This window comes from Gopherus flavomarginatus, chromosome 8 (genome assembly GCF_025201925.1).
Source record: "Gopherus flavomarginatus isolate rGopFla2 chromosome 8, rGopFla2.mat.asm, whole genome shotgun sequence".
Classification (NCBI taxonomy): Eukaryota; Metazoa; Chordata; order Testudines; family Testudinidae; genus Gopherus; species Gopherus flavomarginatus.
In genome coordinates this window covers 55,915,204-55,941,040 of record NC_066624.1, presented here as the reverse complement: position 1 = coordinate 55,941,040, position 25,837 = coordinate 55,915,204, and the positions used below count along the sequence as shown (strand labels likewise).

General features: G+C 46.2%; 1 protein-coding gene across 5 annotated transcripts in view; it reads left to right on the top strand.

The window, feature by feature from the left end:
* Positions 1-4,874: 4,874 nt before the first annotated feature.
* TMLHE (trimethyllysine hydroxylase, epsilon) overlaps positions 4,875-25,837 on the top strand; it is a 39,597-nt gene continuing 18,634 nt past the window's right edge. Inside the window, exons 1-3 of one of the 5 annotated variants that reach the window (XM_050965596.1) lie at positions 4,875-4,995; positions 20,058-20,117; positions 25,572-25,753. In XM_050965596.1, coding sequence (XP_050821553.1) covers positions 25,573-25,753 — 181 coding nt within the window. In that variant the 5' untranslated portion in view covers positions 4,875-4,995; positions 20,058-20,117; position 25,572. Of the gene's footprint in view, positions 4,996-20,057; positions 20,118-21,754; positions 21,955-25,571; positions 25,754-25,837 lie in introns of those variants that run through there. The other 4 variants (XM_050965593.1, XM_050965594.1, XM_050965597.1 and 1 more) reach the window with 4 other exon arrangements.

Sequence of the window (25,837 nt, the reverse complement as noted above, 5' to 3'; positions counted from 1 at the left end):
AAATGGGAGGAATTGCTGAGCTTGGACCATTTAAAAAATGTGAGATCTGTGTCCTCAACCAGTCATAAGGCAACTAAGTGCTATATGAAGGAACCTCTCCCTGATACATCTTGCAATCTCTTACCTAATGATTTGAAACAATGGGAACCCAGAATAGAGTGTGCTGGCCAAAGAAATGCTGAGGTCCTTTGATACTATAATGGTCTTCTCCATGCCACCTCTCCCTTTGATATGTGATACACGGATTATTAAATTCAGTTAAGCTGTGCCCAGTCATAACAGGTCTGAATTTGGCCAAAGATGGCTAGAGATGGAAAAAACCTGTTAGATCATCTAGTCACAAATCAGCCTTCTTTCTCTTACTGAAGGTAAGATTGGTTCTACATCTGCTTTTTTCTCTTACCTGAATACTTTAAAATAATTGTTCTTTTCACAGTCATATGCTCTTCAGTTTGCAGACTAAGAAGTGTAACAATTTACTGCAAAATCCACCTGCAAGACCTAACTGTCTAAATGTCTCCATGGTTATGTAAACATGCAGAGATGATTGGCAAATGGAGAAGGGTGTAGGACTGTCTTAAACTCAGCCTGCAAGAGGTTTAGGAGAGTTTGATGTACTTTGGACCCTTACTGTACATTCTGCCATGTGAGATAATGCAAATACCATGATGTGGGGATGTGGCACTGTCACATGCGACACAGGGAGCCAGTGCTGTCATGAAGGACAAACATCATGACAAGGAAGCTGCGCTGGGGGGGCACGAAAGCAGCCCCCTGGCCATGTCCCCACCACCTGGGCTTCCCATCTGGCCCAGGGCAGGTGGAGGGTGTGATCCCTTCCCCACTCTGCCTCTTCCCCCACTGCTCACTTCTCTCCATCCCCTCCCTCCAGGCCCCCACTCCCGCCACTCACTTCTCTCCACCCCCTCCTCTGAGGCTCCTGCCGCTCACTCTCTTCTACCCTCTCCTGCCTTAAGGGTGAGTGATAGAGGGAAAGAGGGCGGAGAGGAGTGAGTGGCAGGCAGGGTCCTCGGGGGGAAGAGATGGAATCAGGGTGGAAAGAGGCAGAATTAGGGTGAGAAGAGGCAGAGTGAGGACAGGCCTTGGGAAGAAGAGACACAGCATGGGCAGGGCATCAGGGCAGAGCACAGGAAGGACCCTGGTCCAGATGCCACTGGCCTCCTTGATTCTCTGGAACTTCCAGTGGTGGCACTCCAAAGACAGCAGACTGGCACACCTGCATCTGGCATTTCTTGCCCTGTGTGAGGAGGCTAAGCCTCACCAAGCCTCTTCCTGCCACCAATGTCTTCTCTTCTCCAGACTAAACAAACCCAATTATTCCAATCTTCCCTTAGAGGTCATGATTTCTAGACCTTTAATCATTTTTGTTGCTCTTCTCTGGACTTTCTCCAATTTGTCCACATCCTTCCTGAAATGCGGTGCCCAGAACTGGACACAATACTGCAGCTGAGGCCTTATCAGCACAGAGCAGAGAAGAAGAATTACTTCTTGTGTCTTGCTTACAACACTCCTGCTAATACATCCTGGAATGACTTCATGCTTTTTGCAACAGTGTAACACTGTTGACTCAAATTTAGCTTGTGATCCACTATGACCCCCAGATCCCTTTCTGCAGTACTCCTTCCTAGGCAGTCATTTCCCATTCTGTATGTGTGCAACTGATTGTTCCTTCCTTAGTGGAGTACTTTGCATTTGTCCTTATTGAATTTCATCCTATTTACTTCTGAACATTTCTCCCATTTGTCCAAATCATTTTGAATTTTAATCTTATCCTCCAAAGCACTTGCAACCCTTCCCAGCTTGGTATCATCCACAAACTTTATAAGTGTACTCCCTATGCCAGTATCTAAATCATTCCTGCAGATATTGAACAGAACCAGACACAGGACTGATCCCTGTGGGATCCCATTTGATATGCCCTTCCTGCTTGACTGTGAACCAGATAACTACTCTCTGGGAATGGTTTTCCAACCAGTTATGCATCCACCTTATAGTAGCTCCATCTAGGTTGCATTTCCCTTGTTTGTGTATGAGAAGGTCATGCGAGACAGTATCAAAAGCCTTACTAAAGTCAAGATATACCACATCTACCACTTCCCCCATATCCACAAAGCTTGTCACTCTGTCAAAGAAAGCTGTCAGGTTGGTTTGACATGATTTCTTCTTAGCAAATCCATGCTGAGTGTTACTTATCATCCATTATCTTCTAGGTGTCTGCAAATTGATTATTTGCTGTTATCTTAGCAACACTGCACTGTCACATGACACAAACACTGTGATGTTGAGGTGTGGTGTCTGTGATAGGGTTGCCAGGTGTCCAGTTTTCGACTGGAATGCCCAGTCGAAAAGAGACAATGGCAGCTCCAATCAGCACCGCTAACTGGGCCATTAAAAGTCCAGTCGGCAGCACAGCAGGGCTAAAGCAGGCAGGGAGCCTGCCATGGCTTTGTGTGGCTTCCGGATGCAGTGGCATGTCCCCTCTTCGGCTCCTACGTGTAGGGGAAGCCACGGGGTACTGCACGATGCCCCCGCCCCATGTGCCAGCAGCCAATGGGAACTGTGGGGGGCGGGACACTGCAGATGCATGCAGAGCTACCTGGCTGTGCCTCTGTATCGGAGACAGAGGTAGGATATGCTGCTGCTTCCGGGAGCTGTTTGAGGTAAGCGCTGTCTGGAGCCTGCACCCCGAACCCCTCTTGCGCCCCAGTCCCCTGCCCTAATTCCCCTCCCACTCTCTGAACCCCTTGGTCCCAGCCCAGAGCACCTCCTGCACCCCAACCCTCTCATCCCCAGCCCCACTCCAGAGCCCCCCAGCCAGAACCCTCACTTCCCCCGCACTCCAACCCCAGCCCTGATTTCTCTTCCACCCTCTGAACCCCTCAGCCCCAGCTTGGAGCACCCTCCTGCACCCCAAATCTCTCATCACTGAACCCATACCAGAGCCCACATGCTCAGTCAGAGCCATCACCCCCCGCCCCCTGTGCCCCAACCCCCAGCCCGGAGCCCTCTCCCGCACCCTGAAACACTCATTTTTAGCCCCAGCCCAGAGCCCAAACCCACTCCCCAGAGCCCCCTCCCATACTCCAAACCACTCTGCTTCACCTCCAGCCTGGAGCCCCCTCCTGCACCCCAAATCCCCCAGCCCCACCCCAGAGCCCGTGCTCCCAGCTGGAGCCCTCACCCCCTCCCACATCCCAACCCACTTCCTTGGCCCAGAGCCCCCTCCGACACCCTGAACTCCTCATTTCTGGCCTCATCCCAGAGCCCAGGGTGGAATGAGTGCTGGGCAGGGGTGGGGCCAGAGGGAGGGGGGATGCCCCGCTCACTCCATTCTCCTTCCTTCTGTTGCTCAGTCTCCCTGCCCTCACTCATTCACTCATTTTCACTAGGCAGGCTCAGGGGGTTGGGGTGCGGGAGGGGGCGAGGACTCTGGCTGGGGGCGCAAGCTCTGGGGTGGGGCCAGAAAGGTGGACTTCAGGGTGCAGAAGGGGTCTCTGGGCTGATACAGTGGGTTGGGAGGCGGAATGGGGTCAGGGTTCCGGCTGGGGATGCGGGCTGTGGGGTGGGGCTGGGGTTGAGGGATTTGGGGTGCAGAAGGGTGCTCTGAACTGGGACTGAGGAGTTCGAAGGGCAGGAGAGCAGTCAGGGCTGGGGCAGGGAGTTCAGGCACGAGGGGATGAGGGCTCCAGCTGGGGGTGTGGGTTCTGGAGTGGGGCTGGGGATAAGGGCTTTGGGGTGCAGGAAGGGGCTCCAGGTTGGGATATTCGGAGTACAGGAGGCGGGCTCCAGGCTCGTGCAGAGGGAGTGTGGGAGCTATGAGGGCTCCAGCTGGGGGTGCAGGCTCTGGAGTGGGGCCAGGGGGCAGGGATAACTCAGTGGTTTGAGCATTGGCCTGCTAAATCCAGGGCTGTGAGTTCAATCCTTGAGGGGGCCATTTGGTGATTGGTCCTACTTTGAGCAGGGGATTGGACTAGATGACCTCCTGAGGTCCCTTTCAACCCTGATAATCTATCATTCTATGAGGGGTTTGGGGTGTAGGTGGGTGCTCCAGGCTGGGACCAGGGGGTTGGAGCACAGGAACAGGTCAGGAGTGCAAGTTCTGGCTGGCACTTACCTCAGGCAGCTCCTAGAAGCAGCAGCAGCAGCATGTCCTCCCTCCACCTCCTACATGGAGGCACAACCAGGCAGCTCTTCACACTGCACCATCCACAGACATTGCCCCCAGAGCTTCCACTGGCCATGGTTCCCAGCCAATGCAAGCTGTGGGGCTGGCATTTAAGATGGGGGCAGCACAGAGAGCCACCTGGCTGCCCTTACACCAAGGAGGGACATGCCACTGCTTCCAGAGCCATATGGAGCCTGCCTTAGTCCCTCTGCACCACAAACCAGACTTTTAACAGCCCAGTCAGAGGTGGTGACCAGAGCCACCAGGGTCCCTTTTTGAGCAGCCATTGTGGTAGGAAACCAGACACCTGGCAACCCTACATGTATCACCGTGATGTGAGGTCATGCCAACTTCACGCGTGATACAAGTGCCATGACACAGGAACATGGCATGGCCACGGGTGACACAGGAACCACAGCACTGGAATGTGGCCCCGCCACGCGAGGCTGACTCCACGGAGCCCACACGTAACCCCCCCGCCCCGGGCGGGGAGACCCGCGCTCCTTTGTACAGGAAGCAGGCGGCAGCGATCTCCGTGGCTAAGAGACCTCCCCACTGGTCGGGGTCTTTCTGCGGTCTCCCCCCCACCCGCTTCCAGCTGCTCTGTCCGGAGCCCGCGCTCTCTATGGTTAGGAGGTGCCAGGCCGCTCTGTCCGGAAGCCGCATATTCTATGGTTAGGAGGCCTCCAGTACCGCTCTGGCAGCAGCTCTCGATGGTTCGCAGGCTTCTCTCCTGGGCGGGCCCCCGCGGGAGGCGGGGTGGAGCCCTCCTCGGGAGGGAGCGTCTGTGCTTCGGGGCTGCCCGGCAGGTGACTTGACAGTGCAGGGTGGCGGGAGGGGGGGCTGTGTTTGGCGGGGGGAGCTGGGGGTGGCCGGAGGGGGGGCTGTGTTTGGGGGGGGGAGCTGGGGGTGGCGGGAGGGGGGGCTGTGTTTGGGGGGGAGCTGGGGTGGCCGGAGGGGGGGCTGTGTTTGGGGGGGAGCTGGGGGTGGCCGGAGGGGGGGCTGTGTTTGGGGGGGAGCTGGGGGTGGCCGGAGGGGGGGCTGTGTTTGGGGGGGAGCTGGGGGTGGCCGGAGGGGGGGCTGTGTTGGGGAGGGAGCTGGAGGTGGCCGGAGGGGGGGCTGTGTTTGGGAGGGAGCTGGGGGTGGCCGGAGGGGGGGCTGTGTTTGGGGGGGGAGCTGAGGGTGGCGGGAGGGAGGGCTGTGTTTGGGAGGGAGCTGGGGGTGGCGGGAGGGGAGGCTGTGTTTGGGGAGAGATCCCAGAGGAAAGCAATGAAAATGTCAGGTTCTCTAAACCTATTGTCATGAGGAAAGGTTAAAAAAAAACTGGGCATATTTTGTCTTGAAAAAAGACTGGTAAGTATTCAGATATATTAATGCAGGGGTTCTCAAACTGAGGGTCATGGGTTATTACATGGGGCCTCGCAAGCTGTCACCCCAATCCCAAACCCCACTTTGCTTCCAGCATTTATAATGGTAAATATATTTAGAAGTGTTTTTAATTTATAAGGAGGGGGTTACACTTAGAGGCTTGCTATGTGAAAGGGCTCACCAGTACAAAAGTTTGAGAACCACTGTATTAATGGTTGTTATAAAAAGGGCGGTGATCAATTATTCTTCATGTCCACTGAAGGGCCACATCTCGGTGGGGAAATTGTATGCACGTCCATGACTGTAGGGTTGGTGCAGGAGGGAGTGCTGAGTGTGTGTGTGGGGGGGCGCCTCAGGGCAGAGGGTTGGGGTGCAGGGGGTGTGTGGAGTGCAGGAAGGGCTCAGGAGAGGGGTGCAGCAGGGGGTTAGGGGTATGGGGTGCAGAAGGGGTTTGGAATGCAGGCTCCGGCCAGCGCTGCTTACCTCAAGCAGCTCTGGGGTGGCAGTGGCACACAGTGGGTTTAAGGCAGACTCCCTGCCTGCCCTGGCCCTGCGCCACTCCCGGAAGTGGCCAGCATGTCCAGCAGTGGATCCTGGGGGTGGGGTGGGGCAGGCGGCTCCGCTGTGCGCTGTCCTCCCCTGTGGGTACCATTGGCCATGGGTCAATTTTCCTGTGTGGACAAGTCCTTAGTGAACTCTAAAGTAAATTGTATAAATGGGCCAGCAAAAATCTAAGGTCATCAGGATTTGTAAATATTTTATTCTTGTTTTTATCTTTTATTAGTAGGGAGATTTCCTTTCAGATTATCCAGAACTTGCTAATGCTTCTTTTGGGTTCTTTTCTTATTAGTTGGTTTCCTTCCCCTTGCTCATCAAGGCCTGTTTAGTTGCATGATTACCTTACTACTGGCTCATCAAGGATGCATAAGTTGCTTCTGCTGCCTCATTCGTGTGCTACTACTCTATTCTTCTCCTATGCATCGGTTTAACTTCCTAGTATGTAATAGTAGCTGAGCATTCATGGAGATCAGAATAGCTCCCCCCAAATGTCAATTTCATTCCTCACTGCTTACCACCTTGACAGTACTCTAGGATCAGGTAGACATCTTCATCTGAAAATTCAGTTGCTTGTGAATCTCATTTTCCATTCTTCCTGCTGCACTAATGTTACAGATAGGGTGATTTCAAGTATGTGTGTTTCAGAACTCTCAAGTCTTTTGCATATGTTAACTGAGCAGTCTATGTAAACTCAGGACCCTTCCTTCCTTTTTTTAAAGTTACAATTTTGATGTCTTTGGACAATCATAGGAGCAGTTCCAGACATCTCCAAAGACACATCTGGAGTTTTTGGTGTATAGCAAGAGCCACATAAATGTATTAAAAATTGGCTGAGCAATATGCTTACAGATAGTGATTTGAGCTGTTTAGCTTCTGAGCAGTTAAATGCAATTAATCTGTCTGTCTAAGCTGTTTTCAAATGTTAAATGTCCAGCTGCACAGCCATGATTGAATCCAGGCCACTTTGCCCTGCTAAGTGCATAAAACTGGGTGTGCGAGCTCTGGATGTGGCAGTCAAAGCCCCTCCTGTTTCCTGACAATATTTTCTCCCTCATAAGCAAACAGATCTATCTTTTTTTGAAAAAAAAAATCTTCATGCACAAACCTCAGGAGGCGTCTGTGCAATGGGGAAGCATATGGTTCAAAGGGGTTATTTTAATAGCGTTCATGATGAGATTCATGTGCAAATCTCTCAAATTCAGCTACCTTTTGGACATTGAATTGTGAATTGCACTAGTCTTGTCTTACCTTTGAGTTTTGTCTCAAGTTTTAGATATCCTCTACAAATCTTGCTGTTAAGCAGCCCCCATTGAAAAGTGGGTCTAGATGTCTAGCAGGTTTTGGTGCCACTAAAACCTGATCCACTTCAGATATAGGATATACGTCTTTGAGATGAAGCCCACTGTGTTCGTAAGAGTTGGGAAGCAATTTAACAATTCCTAATTTAAAAGCTGATGTCAGATAACATGCGTCTGACGAAGTGGGTGAATGCTTATGGTCCAATACATCTGTTAGTCTGTAAGGTGCCGCCGGACTCTTTGCTACTTAATGTTATCTGTGGTGTTTGCTAATTTAAAGGCTGATGTCAGATAACAATGCCCTTCTTTTTTAATCCTGTTTGGTTTTATCATCAATTCTTCCAGCTATCTTAACCATAAATCTCTTGTTTGTGCTTTACTCTTTTCAGTTTTCATGATTCTGAAGCCCAGCTCTTTGTCCCTGGGCTTCAGCTGAAAACAAAAACTCTACTGCTTTTCTCTTTGAAATCATATCTTCTCCCATTACTTTGTTTGCTGGTGAAGTAAACATACTTCACAGTAATCGAATTTGCACTGAGCACTCCCACAGCCTGGTAAATAGGAAGTAAGGAACCTGAGGCAGCAAGACCCATCCCATTTACACTTGATTTACCCTTGAACTACTTGGCATACAGTGTTAGGCCAGGTCTACGCTGGAAACTTTTTGCCAGTATAGTATTGTGAATATGAGGTGAGTTTTTTACAACATTTCTATACCGACAAAAGCCCTAGTGTAGATGCAGTTATGCTGGCAAAACACTACTCTTGTTGGTATAGCATATTTCATTGGCGGAACCAGTGTAATCTATACCAGCAAAAACTGCAACTATGCTAGGAGAGTTTGCCAGTATAACTATCCTGGCAAATGTTTTTTAGCGTAGACTAGGCCTATATTTCTTTGCTCTACGTTTCATTCACCTCTCCTGTATGGGAACTTGATAAATGAATTGAAAGTTAGCTTGGTTTCATTCTAGTGTCTGTAAACACCTCTATATGTAAGTTCGTACAACGGTGCTGGATGAATGATGTTAGATATCCTGATATACCACACATGGCACCGGTACACTTTTAAGTAATGGACAAGCACCAGTGTTATGAGACTTCTGTAAATACTCCTTGTATGTCCCTCTCTTATAAGGGATGAAGGGAGTTGAAAGATACAGAAAATGTGGGCGTGAAAAATCTGTCTTATTAGCTGGCAGCATTCTTCCTCAGGTTTAGGGTCCCTCGGGGTTTAGCCTGGAAGGTCTGAGGTAGGAGGACGGGAGAGGAAAATGTTGAAGGATGGATTAACACAAGTACCTGCACAAACAAGAGGAGAATTTTTAAGATGATTTGGATGTGAAAAGCAAGTTCTGAGTTTCTAGGCAAAAGTGCGTATTGCTAATATGGATCAGAAAGGTGTCTGATTTCAGAATTATTGCAGACCAACAGCTTTTAGTTGAGTCAATGAATGAGATCATGTCACTTACACATCTGATTTCAGATAGTGTCAATTGTGGCAGAGAAGAAAAGATTCCCCTTGAAAGAGTTCATTCTATATAGTTAGGAGGGGGAAAATATTTGCAGTAAACCAAATGTGTTCAGAATCCAAATGAGCCATCACCTCTTCATTAATGAGCAAGAGCTGGGATAGTAGGGGTTAGCTTTTTTCAACATTTCCATGGAATGATACAAAACCGCCTTCACGGTATAGATATTTGCTCATTATATTTGTCCTTGATCTCATTTTCAGTATATTCCCATATTTTGTATAGCCCTCTCTCTCAGGAAAAAGTACACACCTTAATTCCTCTTCTTATTCTATTGCTTACGCTTGTCCATTCCTATTTAGGTGTGTGCGTGCCCCGAGCACAGCTGTCAGAATTTTTTCTTCTAGTTGTATCTGTCAACTCAGCTTTAGAACCCCCTTGTGCCGCACACTCATAGTGTCAGTAAAAGGAGTCCCTGCCGATCCCTCACTCCTTGGTTCCTTCTTACACCCACAAAAAGTTTTTGGTGATTGTCCTTAATCTGCTATTTGTGTATAGTTATCTATAGTTAGTTGTAGAGTTTTAAAATTAGTAGTTTTAGTAGATTCTTAGCAAGCTAAGGCTAGCAAAGCACCTCTCTGTGTCTGGAGAGGAGGTCCCGACTCCTGGCACCAGGGCATGCCTCAGTCCCTGGGGTTTAAGGCGTGCTTCTGTGGGAAGCCTGTGCCCAACAGTAACGCACGCTTGAGTTGTCTCAAGTGCTTGGGAAAAGGCCATAGAAAAGACCTCACCAGATTTGTCAGGAATTCAAACTCAGAACATAGAAGGACCGGGCAGCGAGACTTAAAGTCCTTCTTATGAAGGCCATGCTGAGACCCACCTTGGAACCGAGATCAGACTCGGTGCTGAGCACATCAGCATCTGTGCAGAGTGCACTGCCAACTGCTAGAGGCCCGCAGCACCACTCCCCAAAGAAGAGGCACTGCGACAACCAGCCCCAATGACCATACCAGTGTCACAGACTCTGCAAAAGGAGCTACACTCCAGCCAGCACTGCACCAACCAATTCATGGTCCCTTCAATGCCAAAGGTGTATGCGGCAGCCAGGGATCTTTTGACTCTGCCAGTACTGGGATCCCCTGGCAGCACCAGGAAACGCTGAGATTTCCACCATTGAGAGACTGATGCCAAGACCCTTCTCTAGAAGGAAACCACTTCTGATTACCTCCCCTCTGGCTTCACCACAGCACTATTCACCAGCACCAGGAGGGTCGGCAATGCTGTGGGGACCACACTTTGTATGCCTCTTCCTTCCCAGGGTCAGATTCAGGCACCTATTCCAAGTACCAACAGAACTGTCGGCGCTACAGCCACTGCTCCGCATGATCAACGGTGGTTTCCGGAGCTACAGTGACGATGACAGTGCAGAACACCTGGCCTATGGGCCCATGGGGGCTGAATCCCATGCAGTGACCATTCTGGAATGCATGGGCTTCCCTCAGGCCAAGGCACCAATTTGCAGAGCTCTTTCTTGGTCCAGTTGGAGACTGTGGCACCACAGCGATGAGAGATACTGTAACCAACCTGTACCAAGGGAGGAGATGCACAGGCCCTGACATGCAGCCCAGTTCCGTAACTGGTACCGAATAGTAGGCTCAGGCATCCTGAGTAGAGGAGGCGATGGAAGAAAGAACAGCTTTTCATGCCTCTTCCTCTGTGACATTCCTCTCTGGTGTTATCTGGACCGGTAATCTGCTAGGTCACTCCAATCCTTGGCTCTGGGAGCCAGCCTTACCCTGCACTTCTGTGAGAACCCCCACTCCTGGGCTGTTCACGGACAGCCTCTGGCATGTAAGCTGCTACAAGCTACTTGTAACTGAATGACACTAGCCAATATCTCTGGTCCCAGACACAACCCTAGGAACCTCCGTCTTGCAGTGTCCAGTTATACCCGCTGGATGCTGCAAGCTTATGAGACTTGTTCAATTTAACAAAGAAATTGATATATACCAGGCTTGTTCTCCCAAGGGGAGCCTCTGACACACTTCAAACCAAACGCACTGCTTCAGGTAGAATAAACAAACAGATTTATTAACTATAAAGATAAATTTTAAGTGATTATAAGTCAAAGCAGAATAAGTCAGATTTGGTCCAATGAAATAAAAGCAAAACACATTTTAAGCTAATCTTAACACTTTCAGTGCCCTTACAAACTTAAATGTGTCTCACCACAGGCGTGCTGGTTGCTCTTCAGTCACACTTCCCCTTTTGATCAGCGCTTCAGTCACTTGGTGTGGCGTCTGTAGCTGTAAGTGGAAGAGAAAGGAAGAGCATGGCAAACATCTCTTCCTTTTCTCATGTCCTTTCCTCCCCCTTGGCTTTGCGCCCCCCCCCCCCCCTTCAGAGTCAAGTGAGCATTACTGAGTCTCTCCAAGCAAGGTTGAGCAATTCGCTGGGTGTGGCCTCATGCAGGTGAGTAATTGCATTGTATCTCCCTTGCTTGACAACAGATGTTGATGGGTTGTTTGATACCCCGCCTGGGCATTGCTTACTTTCCTTGCTGTTGCCTCTGGGGAGCTAATATATGGCCAATTCTGCCAACTTACAGCATGTTTTAGTGACAACCGTACTACACAATTCTCATAACTTCATATGCATTAATGATGTACATATATGGATAGAGAATGACTTTTAGCAGATCATAACCTTTCCCCTGATACCTTACAAGGCATGCTTTATATGTAAGATCATGATTATATAAAAATGAGGAATATGGGGGTTACAGCACGCTCCCCCAAGGTATAGAATGTCACATCCTCCTCTTCACTGGATGACGATGTGACAGGGCTTCCCCCCCTCAAGATGATTTAAGGGCCTCCCCAAGATTTACTAAAGCGGGTGGCTATTTTATCAGTGTCAATGCCTGCAAACGTCACTCTGCCACTGCGATGAGGCAATAATGAAGCCGATTACGGTTGTGTGTCAGACACTTGCCTCCCTTTTACCCACAGTCAAGAGAATGGAGCACAAATACTTAATTCCAGCTCAGGGCTGTGAATTCTTACTTTCTCATCCCCCGCTAAGATCTTTCATGGTGGTGGCGGGCAACGAGAGGGACTGGCAAGGACAGATGGGTCATGTGCGGAGACCAGAGGAGCCAAAGAAGTTAGACTTACTCGGCACAAAATAATACTCGATGGTGGGGAGCCTCCAACTTTGCATAGCGACCCAGCAAGCATTGCTGGATCACTATGACTTTAACATGTGGGAGTCAATGGACAGATTTAGAACGAAACTCCCTCAAGACAACCAGCAGGCGTTTTCAGCTCTGGCGGACAAGGGCAAGACGATTGCCAGGGCTTCCCTGCAAGTGGTCTTGGGTGCTGCCGATTCTGCAGCTAGATTCATGGCTACCATGGTTACCATCAGAAGGAGCTCTTGGTTCCAAGAAGCTGGCTTTCCTCAGGAGGTCCAGCAGACACTGCAGGACTTGCCCTTTGAAGGTTCTTTGCTCTTTTCAGAGCAAACAGATGCTAGGCTTCACAGCCCTAAAGATTCTAGGGCTGCATAACCTGTCTCAGCCTAGAAGGCAATACAGACCCCAGCAGATAAGCACTATTACGCCCAGCAGCCTAGCCATAACCAGAGGAGGGGAAGGAGTAGGGGATTCAGTCGCAGACCACCTCCACCCTCCTCCACCACAGGACCTCAGTTTGGCCCACGCCACTCAGGCAACTTGAGACACTCGTTTTGACAAGTTTCTCGAGGATGACATACCAACCACTCAATCTCAGGATCTATTCCCCATCTTTTCCGACTGCCTTACCCACTTCCTCAAGGCCTGGAAATGGGTTACTTCAAACCACTGGGTTTTAAACACAGTAGAGTTAGGGTGTGGTTAGATGTTCGGCTGCGTTTGTTCTCCTTGTGTGCTGTCCCAGCTCTGTGCAGACAGTTAACACAGCAGACCTTGAGCAAACTGCTCAAAGACCACAAAATCCATTAAGATATGAAGATACAAGGGTACCCGGCCAGGTTCATTGTCAACAAAGCATGGTGCTAGTATCATGCAGACTCTACCGGACCACTAATACATATATGTCCTTGAGAATGGATGCAGCTCAGTCAGTGGTTGGACATTCAACTGCCCCCTAGGCTGGCCAAAGATACTCCCTCTGAGATACATCTTTATACATCAATACAAACAAGTTACATATTGCCCCTGATATATCAGGATGCCACCCATTGCCTTGTACATGTTGGTTTGATCAAAACATTTCTATCCATCGTGCTGTCATCCTGACCTTATCTTTAGGATGGGTCAGTGTATTCCTGTTATCTTTGGCTAATGTGCTGGTATCGAGGTGTTCTGGTACCACCCTTCTGGAATGTGCTTGCTTGAGTACTCTGTGCCCAGCATCTCTTAGGAATATGCATTTTTGCAATATTAGCCCTGTGCTTGTCAAATTCTGAGAGCAGGGCCTGCCTCTTGCTCACAACTTGACTATGCTTCAGGAAAGTTTTGACCATTACTCTAGTTCAGGGTTCATGTTTCAGACCCTCTTCTTACTACATGGAGTATATCCTCCAGTTTCTTTCTACATTTTCCCGTGTGTAATCCAACCCCCCCCCCCCCCCCCCGGTTCCCAGCTCTCTTCAGGGAACCTTCTCACAAGCCTCTGCTAGAGCAGAAGGTGCAATCCCTCCTTTGGATGGGAGCCACAGAAGAGGTTCCAGGACAGCTAAGGGGAAAGGAGTTCTATTCAAGTTACTTCCTGATTCCCAAAGCCAAGGGAGGCCTGAGGCCAAGCCTAAATCTGACCAAACTCAATCGTTACCTCAAAAAGTTAATGTTCTGCATGGTCTCCTTGGCATTCATCATTCTGTTGCTGGATCCAGGGGACTGGTATGCTGCCCTCGATTTGAAAGACTAATATTTTCATATTTCAATATTCCAAGGTCATAAATGATTTTTGAGATTTTTGTGATGAATCAGGGGCATTATCACTTCACTGGCCTCCTGTTTGGCCTTTCAGTTGCCTGGCAGGTCTTTACCAAATCTGTTGCAGTGGTAGCAGTGTTCCTAAGGAAAAGAAGAGTTCCTGTCTTCCCGTACCTGGATGACCAGCTTATCAAAGACCGGTCCCAGCAGAAGTACACTCTGACATTGCCATTATACAGTCAACCTTCTGGAACCTGGGCCTCGTTATAAACATACAGAAATCAACTCTAACACCTGTTCAAAGAATAGAGTTCATCGGGGCTCTTATCGACTGAACGTTGGCAAAGGTCTGTCTCCCAGAGGAATGTTTCCAGGCAATTTACTTGTTCCCTTCAGTCACACCCCATCACAACAGTCAGACTATGCTTGAGCCTTCTCGGTCACTTGGCTTCCTGCACATATGTAGTACGACACGTGAGGCTGAGACTCGGACCTCTCCAGGGTTGGCTGAGCTCATTGTACTCCCTGTCCAGGCACCAGCTGGACAGGGTCCTCACAGTACTGCCTCAGGCCTTGACTCTCTCAAGTTTTTTGCTGGACCGCAGAGTATTATGCAAGGGAGTACCCTTTGCAAGGCCCCAACCATCTGTACATCTGGTCTCCGACACCTCAGCACTAGGTTAGGGAGCCCATCTAAGTCATCTCAGAACACAAGGAGGAGCTATGGCTCCATATCAATATCAGGGAACTCAGGGTGGTCTGCCTAGCTTACCAGACGTTCCTGCCTCATATTACAAACAAGACAGTTTTGGTTCTCTCAGACAATACGTCAGCCATGTATTACATCAATAGGCAAGGCGGAGACCGTTCATCCCCTCTGTGTCAGGAGGCAATCAGTCTGTGGGATTTTTGCATCACTCATGCAATCAAGCTGTAGGTTTCTTGTCTACCAGGGGTACAGAACCACCTCGCAGATCACCTCAGCAGGTTCTTTTCTGCTCACCACAAGTGGTCCTTTCACCCAAATGTCACATGGGACCTCTTCCACCGGTGAGGTTATCTCCAGATAGATCTGTTTGCTAACAGTGCCCACAGGAGGTGTCAACAGTTCTGCTTCCTGAAGAGTCACAGCCCAGGATCCATCACAGATGCCTTCCTGCTGACATGGTCTGTGTTACGCCTTTCCACCCGCTCCATTGATTCACAAGATGCTGACAAAGATCAAACAGGATCAGGTATGAGTCATCCTAATAGCTCCAGCTTGGCCCAGGCAGCACTGGTATACAATACTAGTTCAACTGTCCGTGGAGACATCGGTTACACTTCCGCTCCACCCAGACCTGATTTCCCAGGACCACAGGCATCTGCTCCACCGAAACCTTGGTTCCATGCTTCTGAAAGCATGGAGTTTTCATGGCTAAATCCTGATGAGCGAGCCTTTTTGGAGCAGGTCTATAAAGTCCTCCTAGGCAGCAGGAAACCCTCCACAAGGGTGGCTTATTGTACCAAGTGGAAGTGTTTCTCTGTTCAGTTTTCACAATGTGGAATGTCGCCTCTAGAAACTCTCTTACAACTCATCTTGGACTATCTTCTATCCCTGAAGGAGCAGGGCTTGGCCCTCTCCTTGATCAGGGTCCACTTGGCAGCTATCTCCACATTCCACCTGAAGATAGGCAATAGATCGGTCTTTTCTCATAAGATGGTAATCTGCTTCCTTAAAGGCGTGGAGAGGGTATTCCCTCAAGTGAGGAAGCCAATCCCCCCATGGGATTTGAATCTTGTCCTTTCAAAATTGATGGAACCACCCTTCGAGCCACTAGCAACATGTTCACTACTTCACCTTTCATGGAAGGTAGCTTTCTTAGTGGCAGTCATATTGGCCAGGAGGGTATCAGAGCCAAGCCCTCACTGAAGAACCTCCTTATAGAGTCTTCTTTAAGGACAAGGTGCAGTTATGTGCACACCTGAGCTTCCTTCCTAAGGTGGTGTCCCAGTTTCACTACAACCAACCCATATTTTTGCCAATTTTTTATCCTAAACTGCATGTTAATGGGGAGGAACAATGCTTGCACTCTCTGGATGTTAGGTGGGCTTTGGTGTTGTGACGATGCGGTTCTGGCAGGACCCAACTGAGAGAGCCAATTCAGGACCAATTGCCTAAACAGGGCAGTCACAGCCCTAGGCTGGGGTCTTTCCACCTCTAAGGCAAACCAAAGCAGCCAGACAAAAATGACTTCGGTTTCACCCAATTGGCTAACCACAAGTCACACAAGCAATTTCCTTAGACACTCCAGTCTCCCAGTATCACCACCAGTGCCACCCATCCTGGGGATGAATGGTTATGAAACCTAACACCCCAGTAAAAGAGAAAGATTCTCTTGATCCCAAAGGACCAAGTCCCAGACCCAGGTCAATATACACATCAGATCTTACCCACAAATCACACTATTGCCAATCCTTTAGAATCTAAAATCTAAAGGTTTATTCATAAAGGGAAAAAGGTAGAAATGAGAGCTAGTATTGGTTAAATGGAATCAATTACATACAGTAATGGCAAAGTTCTTAGTTCAGGCTTGTAGCAGTGATGGAGTAAACTGCAGGTTCAAATCAAGTCTCTGGAGCATCCCCTGCTGGGATGGGTCATTCAGTCCTTTGTGCAGAGCTTCTGTTTGTAGCAAAGTCCCTCCAGAGGTAAGAAGCAGGATTGAAGACCAGATGGAGATGAGGCATCAGCCTTATATAGGCACTTCCAGGTATAAGAACACTTCTTTGTTCTTACTGTGGAAAATTACAGCAAAATGGAGTCTGCAGTCACATGGGCCAGTTTCTGCACACCCTGCTGAGTCACAGGGCGTAACTGCCTTCTCTCGATGGGACAATTGTGTAGGTCATGGTCCTTAATGGGCCATCAAGCAGGCTAAACAGCTGACACCAACTTGTCTGGGATCTCTCCCAGTAATACAGCACAAGCTTGAAATATAGACAGTGTAGAGCCACTATTTATAACTTCAACTACAAAATGATACAGACATATAGATGGCATAATCATAACCAGTAACTCATAACTTGATCTTAGACCCCTTATATGACCCCCTTTACATAGGATTTGGTGCCACTACAGGACCTTGGTTGCAACCCATGTTCTATATGGTCCCAGTTTATATCAATAACGTCACAGGTGTTCTGTATTGAAAAGACCAAGCCATTCCACAAAACCCCACAATTCTTCATGGTGATAGCTAAAAGGATGAAAGGTCTTCCCATTTCTGTTCAGAGGATCTTGTCATGGGTAACATCTTGTATCTGAGCTTGCTATGACCACACAGACATTCCCCCTCCACCAAACTTCACAACTCATTCAACAAGGTCTCAGGCCTCATCAGTGGCCTTTCTGACTCAGGTCCCCATTCAGGATGTCTGCAGAGCAGTAACCTGGTCCTCAGTACGTACATTTTCAGCTCATTATGCCATTACTCAGCAGGCAATAGACCATGTGCAATTCAGCTGAACAGTACTACAGTTGGCTTGCCCCTCAACTCAGAGCCCACCTCCGATGCTACAGCTTGTGAGTCACCTAAATCAGAATGGACATGTGCAAACACTCAAAGAAGAAAAAATGGTTACTAACTTTTCCGTAACTGTTTTTCTTCGACATGTGTTGCACATGTCCATTCCAAGACCCATCCACCAGCCCCATTCTCAGAGTGGTCGGTAAGAAGTAACTGAGGAGCGCAGGCTCGGCGGGGGCCCCCCTGTACCAGCGCTATGAGCACACTGCACCAGCGGGCTCTAGAGCCAAGCCGATAGATACCAATAGGGGAAAAATTTCCGACAGCTGTGCTCAGGACGTGCACATACCTAAATCGGAATGGACATGTGCAACACATCTTGAAGGAGAAAAGTTAGTAACCGTTTGATTTTTCCCCTGTCCAGCTCCAGTTTTCATGTATGTAGACTTCAATTTCTCTAGTAAAACTGCTTTCCCAAAGTGTAAGAGCAGCTATCTTAGTGTTTTATTGCTGCTCTAAAGTTATTGGAGAAACACTCTGTGTACTGTCTTGAGCCCAGTGTGGTGTGTTGTAATTTTTGTATAACTGGTTCTGTGAACTAGTGAAAGGGTTGGAGGGATGAGAGAGAACAGTTGATCTTTCTACCTCCAGCCATCCCAGGTGATTTTACACAGTGTTGCTGCTTTAGATGGACTAACCTGTCAAAACTAGATTTATACATTTTGCCCTGATGTCCTGTACCTCATTTACTGGACTAAACTTTAGGGTGGGAAAGGGAGCTGACCTTTGAACTATCTGATTGATAGGCCGCCTGAGTCCAGACAAAGCTACTTTCTAACTCTGAATGATAGCACACTTGGTACACAAATTTGGTTTAGGTGTAGAAACAGATTGTTTCAGCAATCTGCTTCTGGTTTAAATGGGGATTGATTCACTGGAGGATTTTTAATCCTTAGAACACTAGCAATTTCCAGACTATCGGCCAAATGATTCTTAGGGGATGTGGATAAGTATCTGATGTCTCTGTAGACTATGACTTACTTCAGGATCATCCCATGTTGCTTAGATCAAAAGTACATTATCCTGGTCTTCTTAATAGCTGTTTAAAAGATTCCTTAATTTGAAAGAATAACATTCAGTGGACGTGAAAGGGAGACTCAGCCTTTTCTCTGTGGGTGATGATGTTCTGTGGGGAAGAGATGTGTGGGAAAAGGGTGGCTTGACCTTTTTTTCCAGTGGAAGCCATGACTTTTTGGCAACAATTGCTCAGATGATGCTGTTTGGTTAGTTAGCCATAACTGGCTATGGGGGCAGGAGTGCCAGCAGTTAGGGAGGGAGCTGAACTCTCAAAAGACTTTTGGCAGCTTCCTGATAAAATCTGTTTTATCAAAACAACCGACTTGCATAGGGTGCATGTGTGTTGCCCTACTGTTAGTCAGATCTAATGGAGGGGCATCTACATCAGTTCAGTGGGTGGGGAGGCCTTTTCCCATTCAATATTATCATCTCTTCACCCACTGGGAACAGTGTTATCTAATACTTAGCACTTACATAGCATTTAACATCCTCAACATGTTATACAAACTTTAATCCTGCCAGCACCTTTAAGAATTAGGTAATTATTATCCCCGTTTACAGAAGGGAAAGCTGAAACAGAGATGTTAAGTGTTGTGTTCACAGTTCCGGTCCAAAACTTAGTCCACTAGAATATGCTGCCACTAGATTACATATGAACTCTCTACTCAGTTATACATTGATTCTAGTCCAGTAGGGTGTCTGATTATTAGCTCTTCTGGCTATAACAAAATAACTTCTATGACAGCATGCAGAATTTTAAAATATTTGGGGTATTTTATTTGCTTCTTTTAATCAAACCCTGAGTATATGTTGATGTGTGATATAAAACTTTAGTGCTGAAGACACTTTAGCTTTATAAGAAAGTTAAATATTTGCCTTTGTAGAAGAAATAATGGAAAAAACACACACGTGCAAACTAGGCAAGAATTTTCAGTTTGTTGAGTCTGCTCTGATTTGCATTTATCAAAATACCCTAGACCCAGATAAATTTTGGCCCTGTCTTCACTACAGTTCAAACCCATGTTAGTGCAATTTTGTCTAATATGGTTTGACCTAAAGTTCACACAGGGATTATTACTTCAAATGTTATTGATCCGTGAATTACAATAGGTTTCTCTATGCTTCTGTCATTGATAGTTTATTAAGGGGGAGGGCACTATTTTTACCTCTTCTCCAGCAGGTGGCAGTACACCTTTGATATGTTGAGAGCTAGCCTTCCTGCATTTAGCCCAGGCTTAATTAGTGTCAGAGTACAGACCCAGCAAAAATAGAACCATGTTAAATTGGACCATTTGAACGAAGTATTGTAAATGTGATCATGTGTGGGGCTGATAAAAAGAGGGTTGGTTAGTCTGCTGGAAAAGAGAATTACAGAAAGAATCATGTGCTATGGTCTTTAAAAAGAAGCAAATGAAAGTATTGATACAAATGAATTAAGAGTTGGGAGATTTCATAGAATCATAGAAAATTAGGGTTGGAAGAGACCTCAAGAGGTCATCTAGTCCAATCCCCTGCTCAAAGCAGGACCAACCCCCAGCTAAATCATCCCAGCCAAGGCTTTCCCTTCTGTAAACACCTCCCTAGGTAACCTATTCTAGTGCTTCACCACCCTCCTAGTGAAATAGTGTTTCCTTATATCCAACCTAGACCTCCTGCACTGCAACTTGAGACCATTGCTTCTTGTTCTGTCGATACAATTACTGCAAGGTGGGTCTTGTCTCAAGCAGTCAGCGTTAAACACCAGGTATTTGGTTTACGGCTTTCATTTCTAGCTAAATTAATTCAAAGCTGACATTGCCTCCTGATGTCTTTATTAGCTACTTAACTGTTGACATTACATTAATTGTGGGGGGAAGGGGAGTGGGGATTTGTCATAGCAGAGATCCAGTGTGGAAAACTGCCTGCTGCTGCAGTGTAGTGGAATAAATCTGGAAGATTGCTTCTTAGCAGAGGAAATAATATAGGTTGATACAAGAGTGTTATCCACCGCTTGTGGTGGGGTTTTTTATTTATTTATTTATTTGTTTTTATAAGTGGTACTTGTGCGGTGTAACATGTTCTCCGTAAATCCTTAAAACTGCTGATATGTTACTATAGGAAATGCATTATGAGCATCCATGTAATTTCAGACACCCATCATCACTGGGTTTTATGTACCTATCTGTTATTTCACTTGGTTTATGATTAGACTTTCAGTGCTTGGTATAGTTTTAATAACTCTCTCATTTACCCCTGGCATTGAATGGTAACTTCCCTAAAGGAGGCGTCTCCTTATCAGCCTTCGGCATTATCCCTGTCTAATCAGTATTCTCTTCACAAAAGTTATTTTAACTCTAATAGTGCGGCCTCAGGATGGTTGGTTGCATTTTCTAAAGCAGCACAGAAATTCTAGATTAAAGATGCAACTGTGTCTCCGGGCAACCGGCACCAAATATTTGTCCTGACTGAGACTTGCAGACAATATACATTTTTCTCAGGCTGCTTAGGGGAACAGTTTGCTTTTTAAAAGATGATGAAGATGATGACTGTTGGTTGCAATACTGAAATTCTGTCCTATTTCCTACATGAACAAGTCATTTGGTTTTAGTTGGAAGCTTGTAAGAAAATAAAGGCTTAATCAAAGGAGGAATAGATATGCGCCATTCAGCAAATTAGAACAAGAGTTTGCAGGCCCACTGATTATGAGTAAATGTTGTGTTGTTAAATGGTGCTGGATTAACAGCACTGGAATAGGAAATCCTCTTTCCCAGGTAGTGCCAGGTATAATGTGGGGGGAATGATGATGATGATGATCTGCTCGCTAAAAACTGGATAGAGACCACAGATTCATTTAATACTCTACCAAAAAAAAAAAATCTCCTTGTATTGATTAAAATACTTGGATCCTAACTAACTTCCTTTGCTCAATATTTTTCTTTCCTTGAAATGGGAACTGAAAGCACTTTAATAAATGAACTGAAAGACCATCTGATCTCACTCACTGTAAGTTCTTTTTGTATCCTTTGCAGAGAAGCTATTCTGTTACTTGCAGCTGTAGTCCCTATGCCTCCCAAAGCAACAAACATGTTTTTTTACTCCTTTCTCCAGAAGGCTGTGCTATGGTGTTTTTTTTCTTAAAAACCTAAATAAGCAGTGGTGCTGGTATGTTTAATTTTTTCATCCTTTTGCATTCGCTTCCCTAGTAGTCTCTCCCTCCCATCCCGAGTCTTGGGTTAAGATTCTATTGACATGTTTCTGTCTTTCTCACTCCTGTTATTCTTGGCCTTTTGGATAAATAAAGTAAAACAATATCTTAAGTTCTCTGTGTACAACTCTGTCCTGCGCTGGTAAAGGGATGGGCTTGATGATCCAATACATCTCTCCCATCTCAAACTCCTCTGATCATTTGGATTCAGGCTGAGATGGTTTAGCTGCTGCTTCCACCTACCCACTTGTTATTGAATCTTAAGGGACTTTGTCTTGACGCCTCAAGCCATTGTACTTCTCTGCATTGATAACTAGATCTAGCTGTAATGTGGACAACTTAAAGGTCAACAGTATAAAGGTAAGCTGAATACAAGAAAATTTAGTTGTCTAAATGGCTAATTTTAATGAGGACAGGTCTAACCTGCTGCTTTCAGTCAGGTTTCATTAAACTGGCACCCAAGGTAAATGTAAATGCTCTCTAGTATATGGATTTTTGGTTTCAGCTTCTCAAATTCTCTTTTTAGTTTTAATATCCATAACTGAGACTTGAATGAAATACACAGAATTCACTTATTGCAGTGACTGACTCCTGCCAACAGAGCAGAAACACAGTATGATTCTGATTGGATTAGATAAGCAGATCATTTACCCACTAAATGTTTTTATTCTCTGGCAACCTTTGATACTGAAAGAAGAAGGAAATAAAAGGATTGTTGTAGAATCAGATAACTACAGTTCAAGCTCCCAACGGTAGAGGTTGTTTTCTTGACAGATTTGTAGCAGGTATCTTTCTATTTTGAGTTCTGTATATAGAAATGTATATAGACCCTGTGGTTTTCTTTCAGCTAAACTTGTGGATGCACCAAATGCTGAAATGAACCTCTTTGCTCTTTAACATATAGTATGAAAAGAGAGGTTGTCGTGAAATACCAAATGCATGGTAAGGTGTTGAGCTAGACTGGGCTTTTTCTTAACACGCTAGTTGAACTTCATCAAAGTTATTAGCTAAAATTAGCCATTTGACCGGCAGTCTAGTTTACAGCTCACCAAGATGAAAGTTTGTGTCGTTTTTGCAGAGTGTTTCAGACCTGAATACATTTGGTCTTATTTATTTGATACTTTGATATCAAAGCATGAGATACTTTATCCTTACATTAGCTAGGCAATTTTTGTCCCTCTTCTGCACTAGTTTATAACTGACAAGTAATATAGAAGTGTGTATCTCATCTACAGCACTAACCATTTGTAATCTGAAGCAATCCAATTCTTGGTTAAGCTGTTTCTGTTAGCCCTGTTTTATGCAAAACAGATCTAAGGAGCAAAAACTCTCTCTCCATATTTTTTTTTTTTTTTTTTTTAGAGAGTCTCAGGGATATCATCTCGGGTTCAGTGTGTACAATAGTAGGTAATACAGTTTGGATTTGTACATTTTATAAATATCTTGTAGTTAACTGCTGAGTTCAAGGTAGCATCTTTTGAAGACTTGTTTGCTGTTTTATTATTGTAAAGGTTTTTCACTCGATTTGGCTAATTCTCTTTTTAGGGCTGCTGATGTTAGAAGTATGAAGTTTGTCCACAAAAACGATTGACTGTTGCTGGCTAGAGCCTAACGGTGGAAAAGCAGGCACTGTCATCTTTCCTCAGCCAGCTCTGCCAGGGCACCTTATTCCTGAGCTGCAGCACTATGTCTTGCCATTCTGGCCCCAGTTTCTCTTGAGCAGCTACTGGACACTGTGAAGTGAATATTTAGGGACTAGAATGAGACCTGGCTAACTTACTTTCATGTGTAGCCATTGCACTGTCTCAGAGCTTGTTTAAACAAACGCTTAGTTTTCAGACCAAGCTGGGGTGTTGGTCTACCCTGTACTAGCCTGCTGGGCACTGAGTGTCCATATGAATCCTGCTGCCACTCACTAAAAGTCCCCTAGTGCATATTGATCTACTCCCATATCAAGCAGCATAAATTAAAGCACACTACAAAACTGTGTGTGGCAACAGGGTCTGCATGGATGCCTAGTGCCTGACAGCAGACAGCCTACTTCAGGCTAGATTTACACTCCAGCTTGCCACAAACTAGTGTTCATTTAGACAAGGCCTTCCTGTGGCACCTGGCTCTTGGGAATGTTGGGTACTTAGGATTGAAACAAATATCTGATTCACTAATTAATTTTATGTAGGAGGGAGCATTATCGGATGGTCAGAGCAAGGGAGTTGGATTCAGAGGGCTCCTAGGTTGTAGTCTCTGCTTCACAGTGACCTGCTTGTGCCCCAGTTTCCCCAACTGTAAAATGGGAATACTTCCCAACTTCTCAGAGGCAGGGGAAGCGTAGTTAGTCGTTGTTTGTAAAGTGCTCCTTGGATGAAAAGTATCCGAAGTGCAATTAATCTGACTCCCCCCCTTTTTTTTTCTTCAACTGGTGTACATTGGACACCATTTAAAAACTTAACATTGGCCAGTCTGCTGTGATTTCTGAACCATGGTATCACCTAATACAGGAATGATGTAGATGGTGACTTTGGTACTAGGAGTGATGGTGCATGCAAATTTTCAATATCTTTCATGCTTGGGCACTTAAGGTGATAATTCAGTGGTTCAAATGTGCTTGTCCCAAGCCACAGGCCTGTAAGGCAGCAGTATACTTTTCTCTTTTTCCTGCCTTCCTTCTGCCCCACCCTCTCCAATGTTGAGCCAAAAAGCTTTGATTCTAAGATGAAAGCAGATGATTAGCAAAACAGTCTGCTTGCTTGCATCCTGCTTAAGAGGTATTGTTAGGTTTTAGTAACCACCAGAATTAGCAACTTCCTGATTGTTTTCCTATTGTCTATGAATAATTTATGGACTGAGTTCAATTAATCATCTTACTGATATTCTAACCTTAGAATTCTGTAATCTCAGACAACTTCCATTTTACAAAGGCCATTCATTCTGTTTGCTGTTAAGACTGGCAAGTGTTATTCAGAGAGATTAATCTAGTTACTTCCTCTGCTTAGCAGATAAAGTCTTAGACCCAGATCCTCAAAGGTACTTAGGTGCCTAACTCCAATGAGAGTTAGGTACTTACATACCTTTGAGGATCTGGTCTTTGTAAACTTGCAGCCTCTGTATTGCTGCTGTTCTTACCAGCATCTGGATGTCCATGAGCAAGTAAAGCCTTAAGTGGAGATGCTGGAAATGAGATCAGGCTTCGTGCTCAGAAGAATAGAAAGGTGTGGCGAATCAGAGCAGAATTAGGGTAAACCTTCTTTTCTGATTGATAAAATGATGAGGGAAACACCCAAAATGAGAATTAAAATGAAACAGATAAAAATCATTTTCTGTAGTCTCCATCTCCTGCTTGATGCAGTTATATTTTCCAAACATTCCTATATTTAATATTATTGATCTAAAGCTGTTGATTGAAAGCAGGGTAAAGGGCACCCAGATATCACTGTGATGGGTGCCCTGTCAGTGTTGTTATAAAAACAGGTGTGGATTCCTGCTGCCACAAAAGAGCTGGGTGGGTTCTGATTTAAGCTTAGAAACCTGCCTGGCTGTGTAGTAATTGAGAGAATGTAGTAGTAGTATTCAAAGTTCAGCAATAAAGCCCCCTATTAAAAAAAAGTGTTAATTAAAAACCTAAAGCATGTTAAATTATTTTCACTGTACAACTGATGTCTATGTAGATAGTGTAGGGCAGGGGTCACTTGCTGGTTTGAACTAAAGAACTTGGTGGATTCTATGTAACTTGAAACAACTCAGTGCTACTTTGGGCGCACTGCCAGGCTTCACCTAAACTTGCTCCTGTTACTGTTACTTTCACCTCCCCATGCTTGTCTTTCATCTAGCAGTTGTGCTTTGTCAGTAACATTATCTGTAAACTATTTTGGGTTGGCCCTATCTTTGCCCTGATTGCCACCTCTGTAATAAAAATAAATAGTAACATAGAACCAGCCATAGTAACACTGGTGTCTCTCCTTCCTCTTGAATTTCCCCAGTATGTGGTGCCATAGGTTGACACATCTATTCTCCAGCACCCGGTGCCTGCTGAATAGAGGCAGTGGACACCAAATATCATGGCAGCCCCGTTACGGAAAGAGCCTCCTTGCTGTATCCCGTTGGCACCATATGGACCCAGCGTCTCTGAACTGTGCCTGGCAATTACATGGTGATCATTTAGGTAAGGGGAGAGAGTGTATGCGCATGCACGTGTGTTGGTGTGTGTCCACATCTCAGTGTGGGTCAGGTGGGAGGCAGCCTTTTC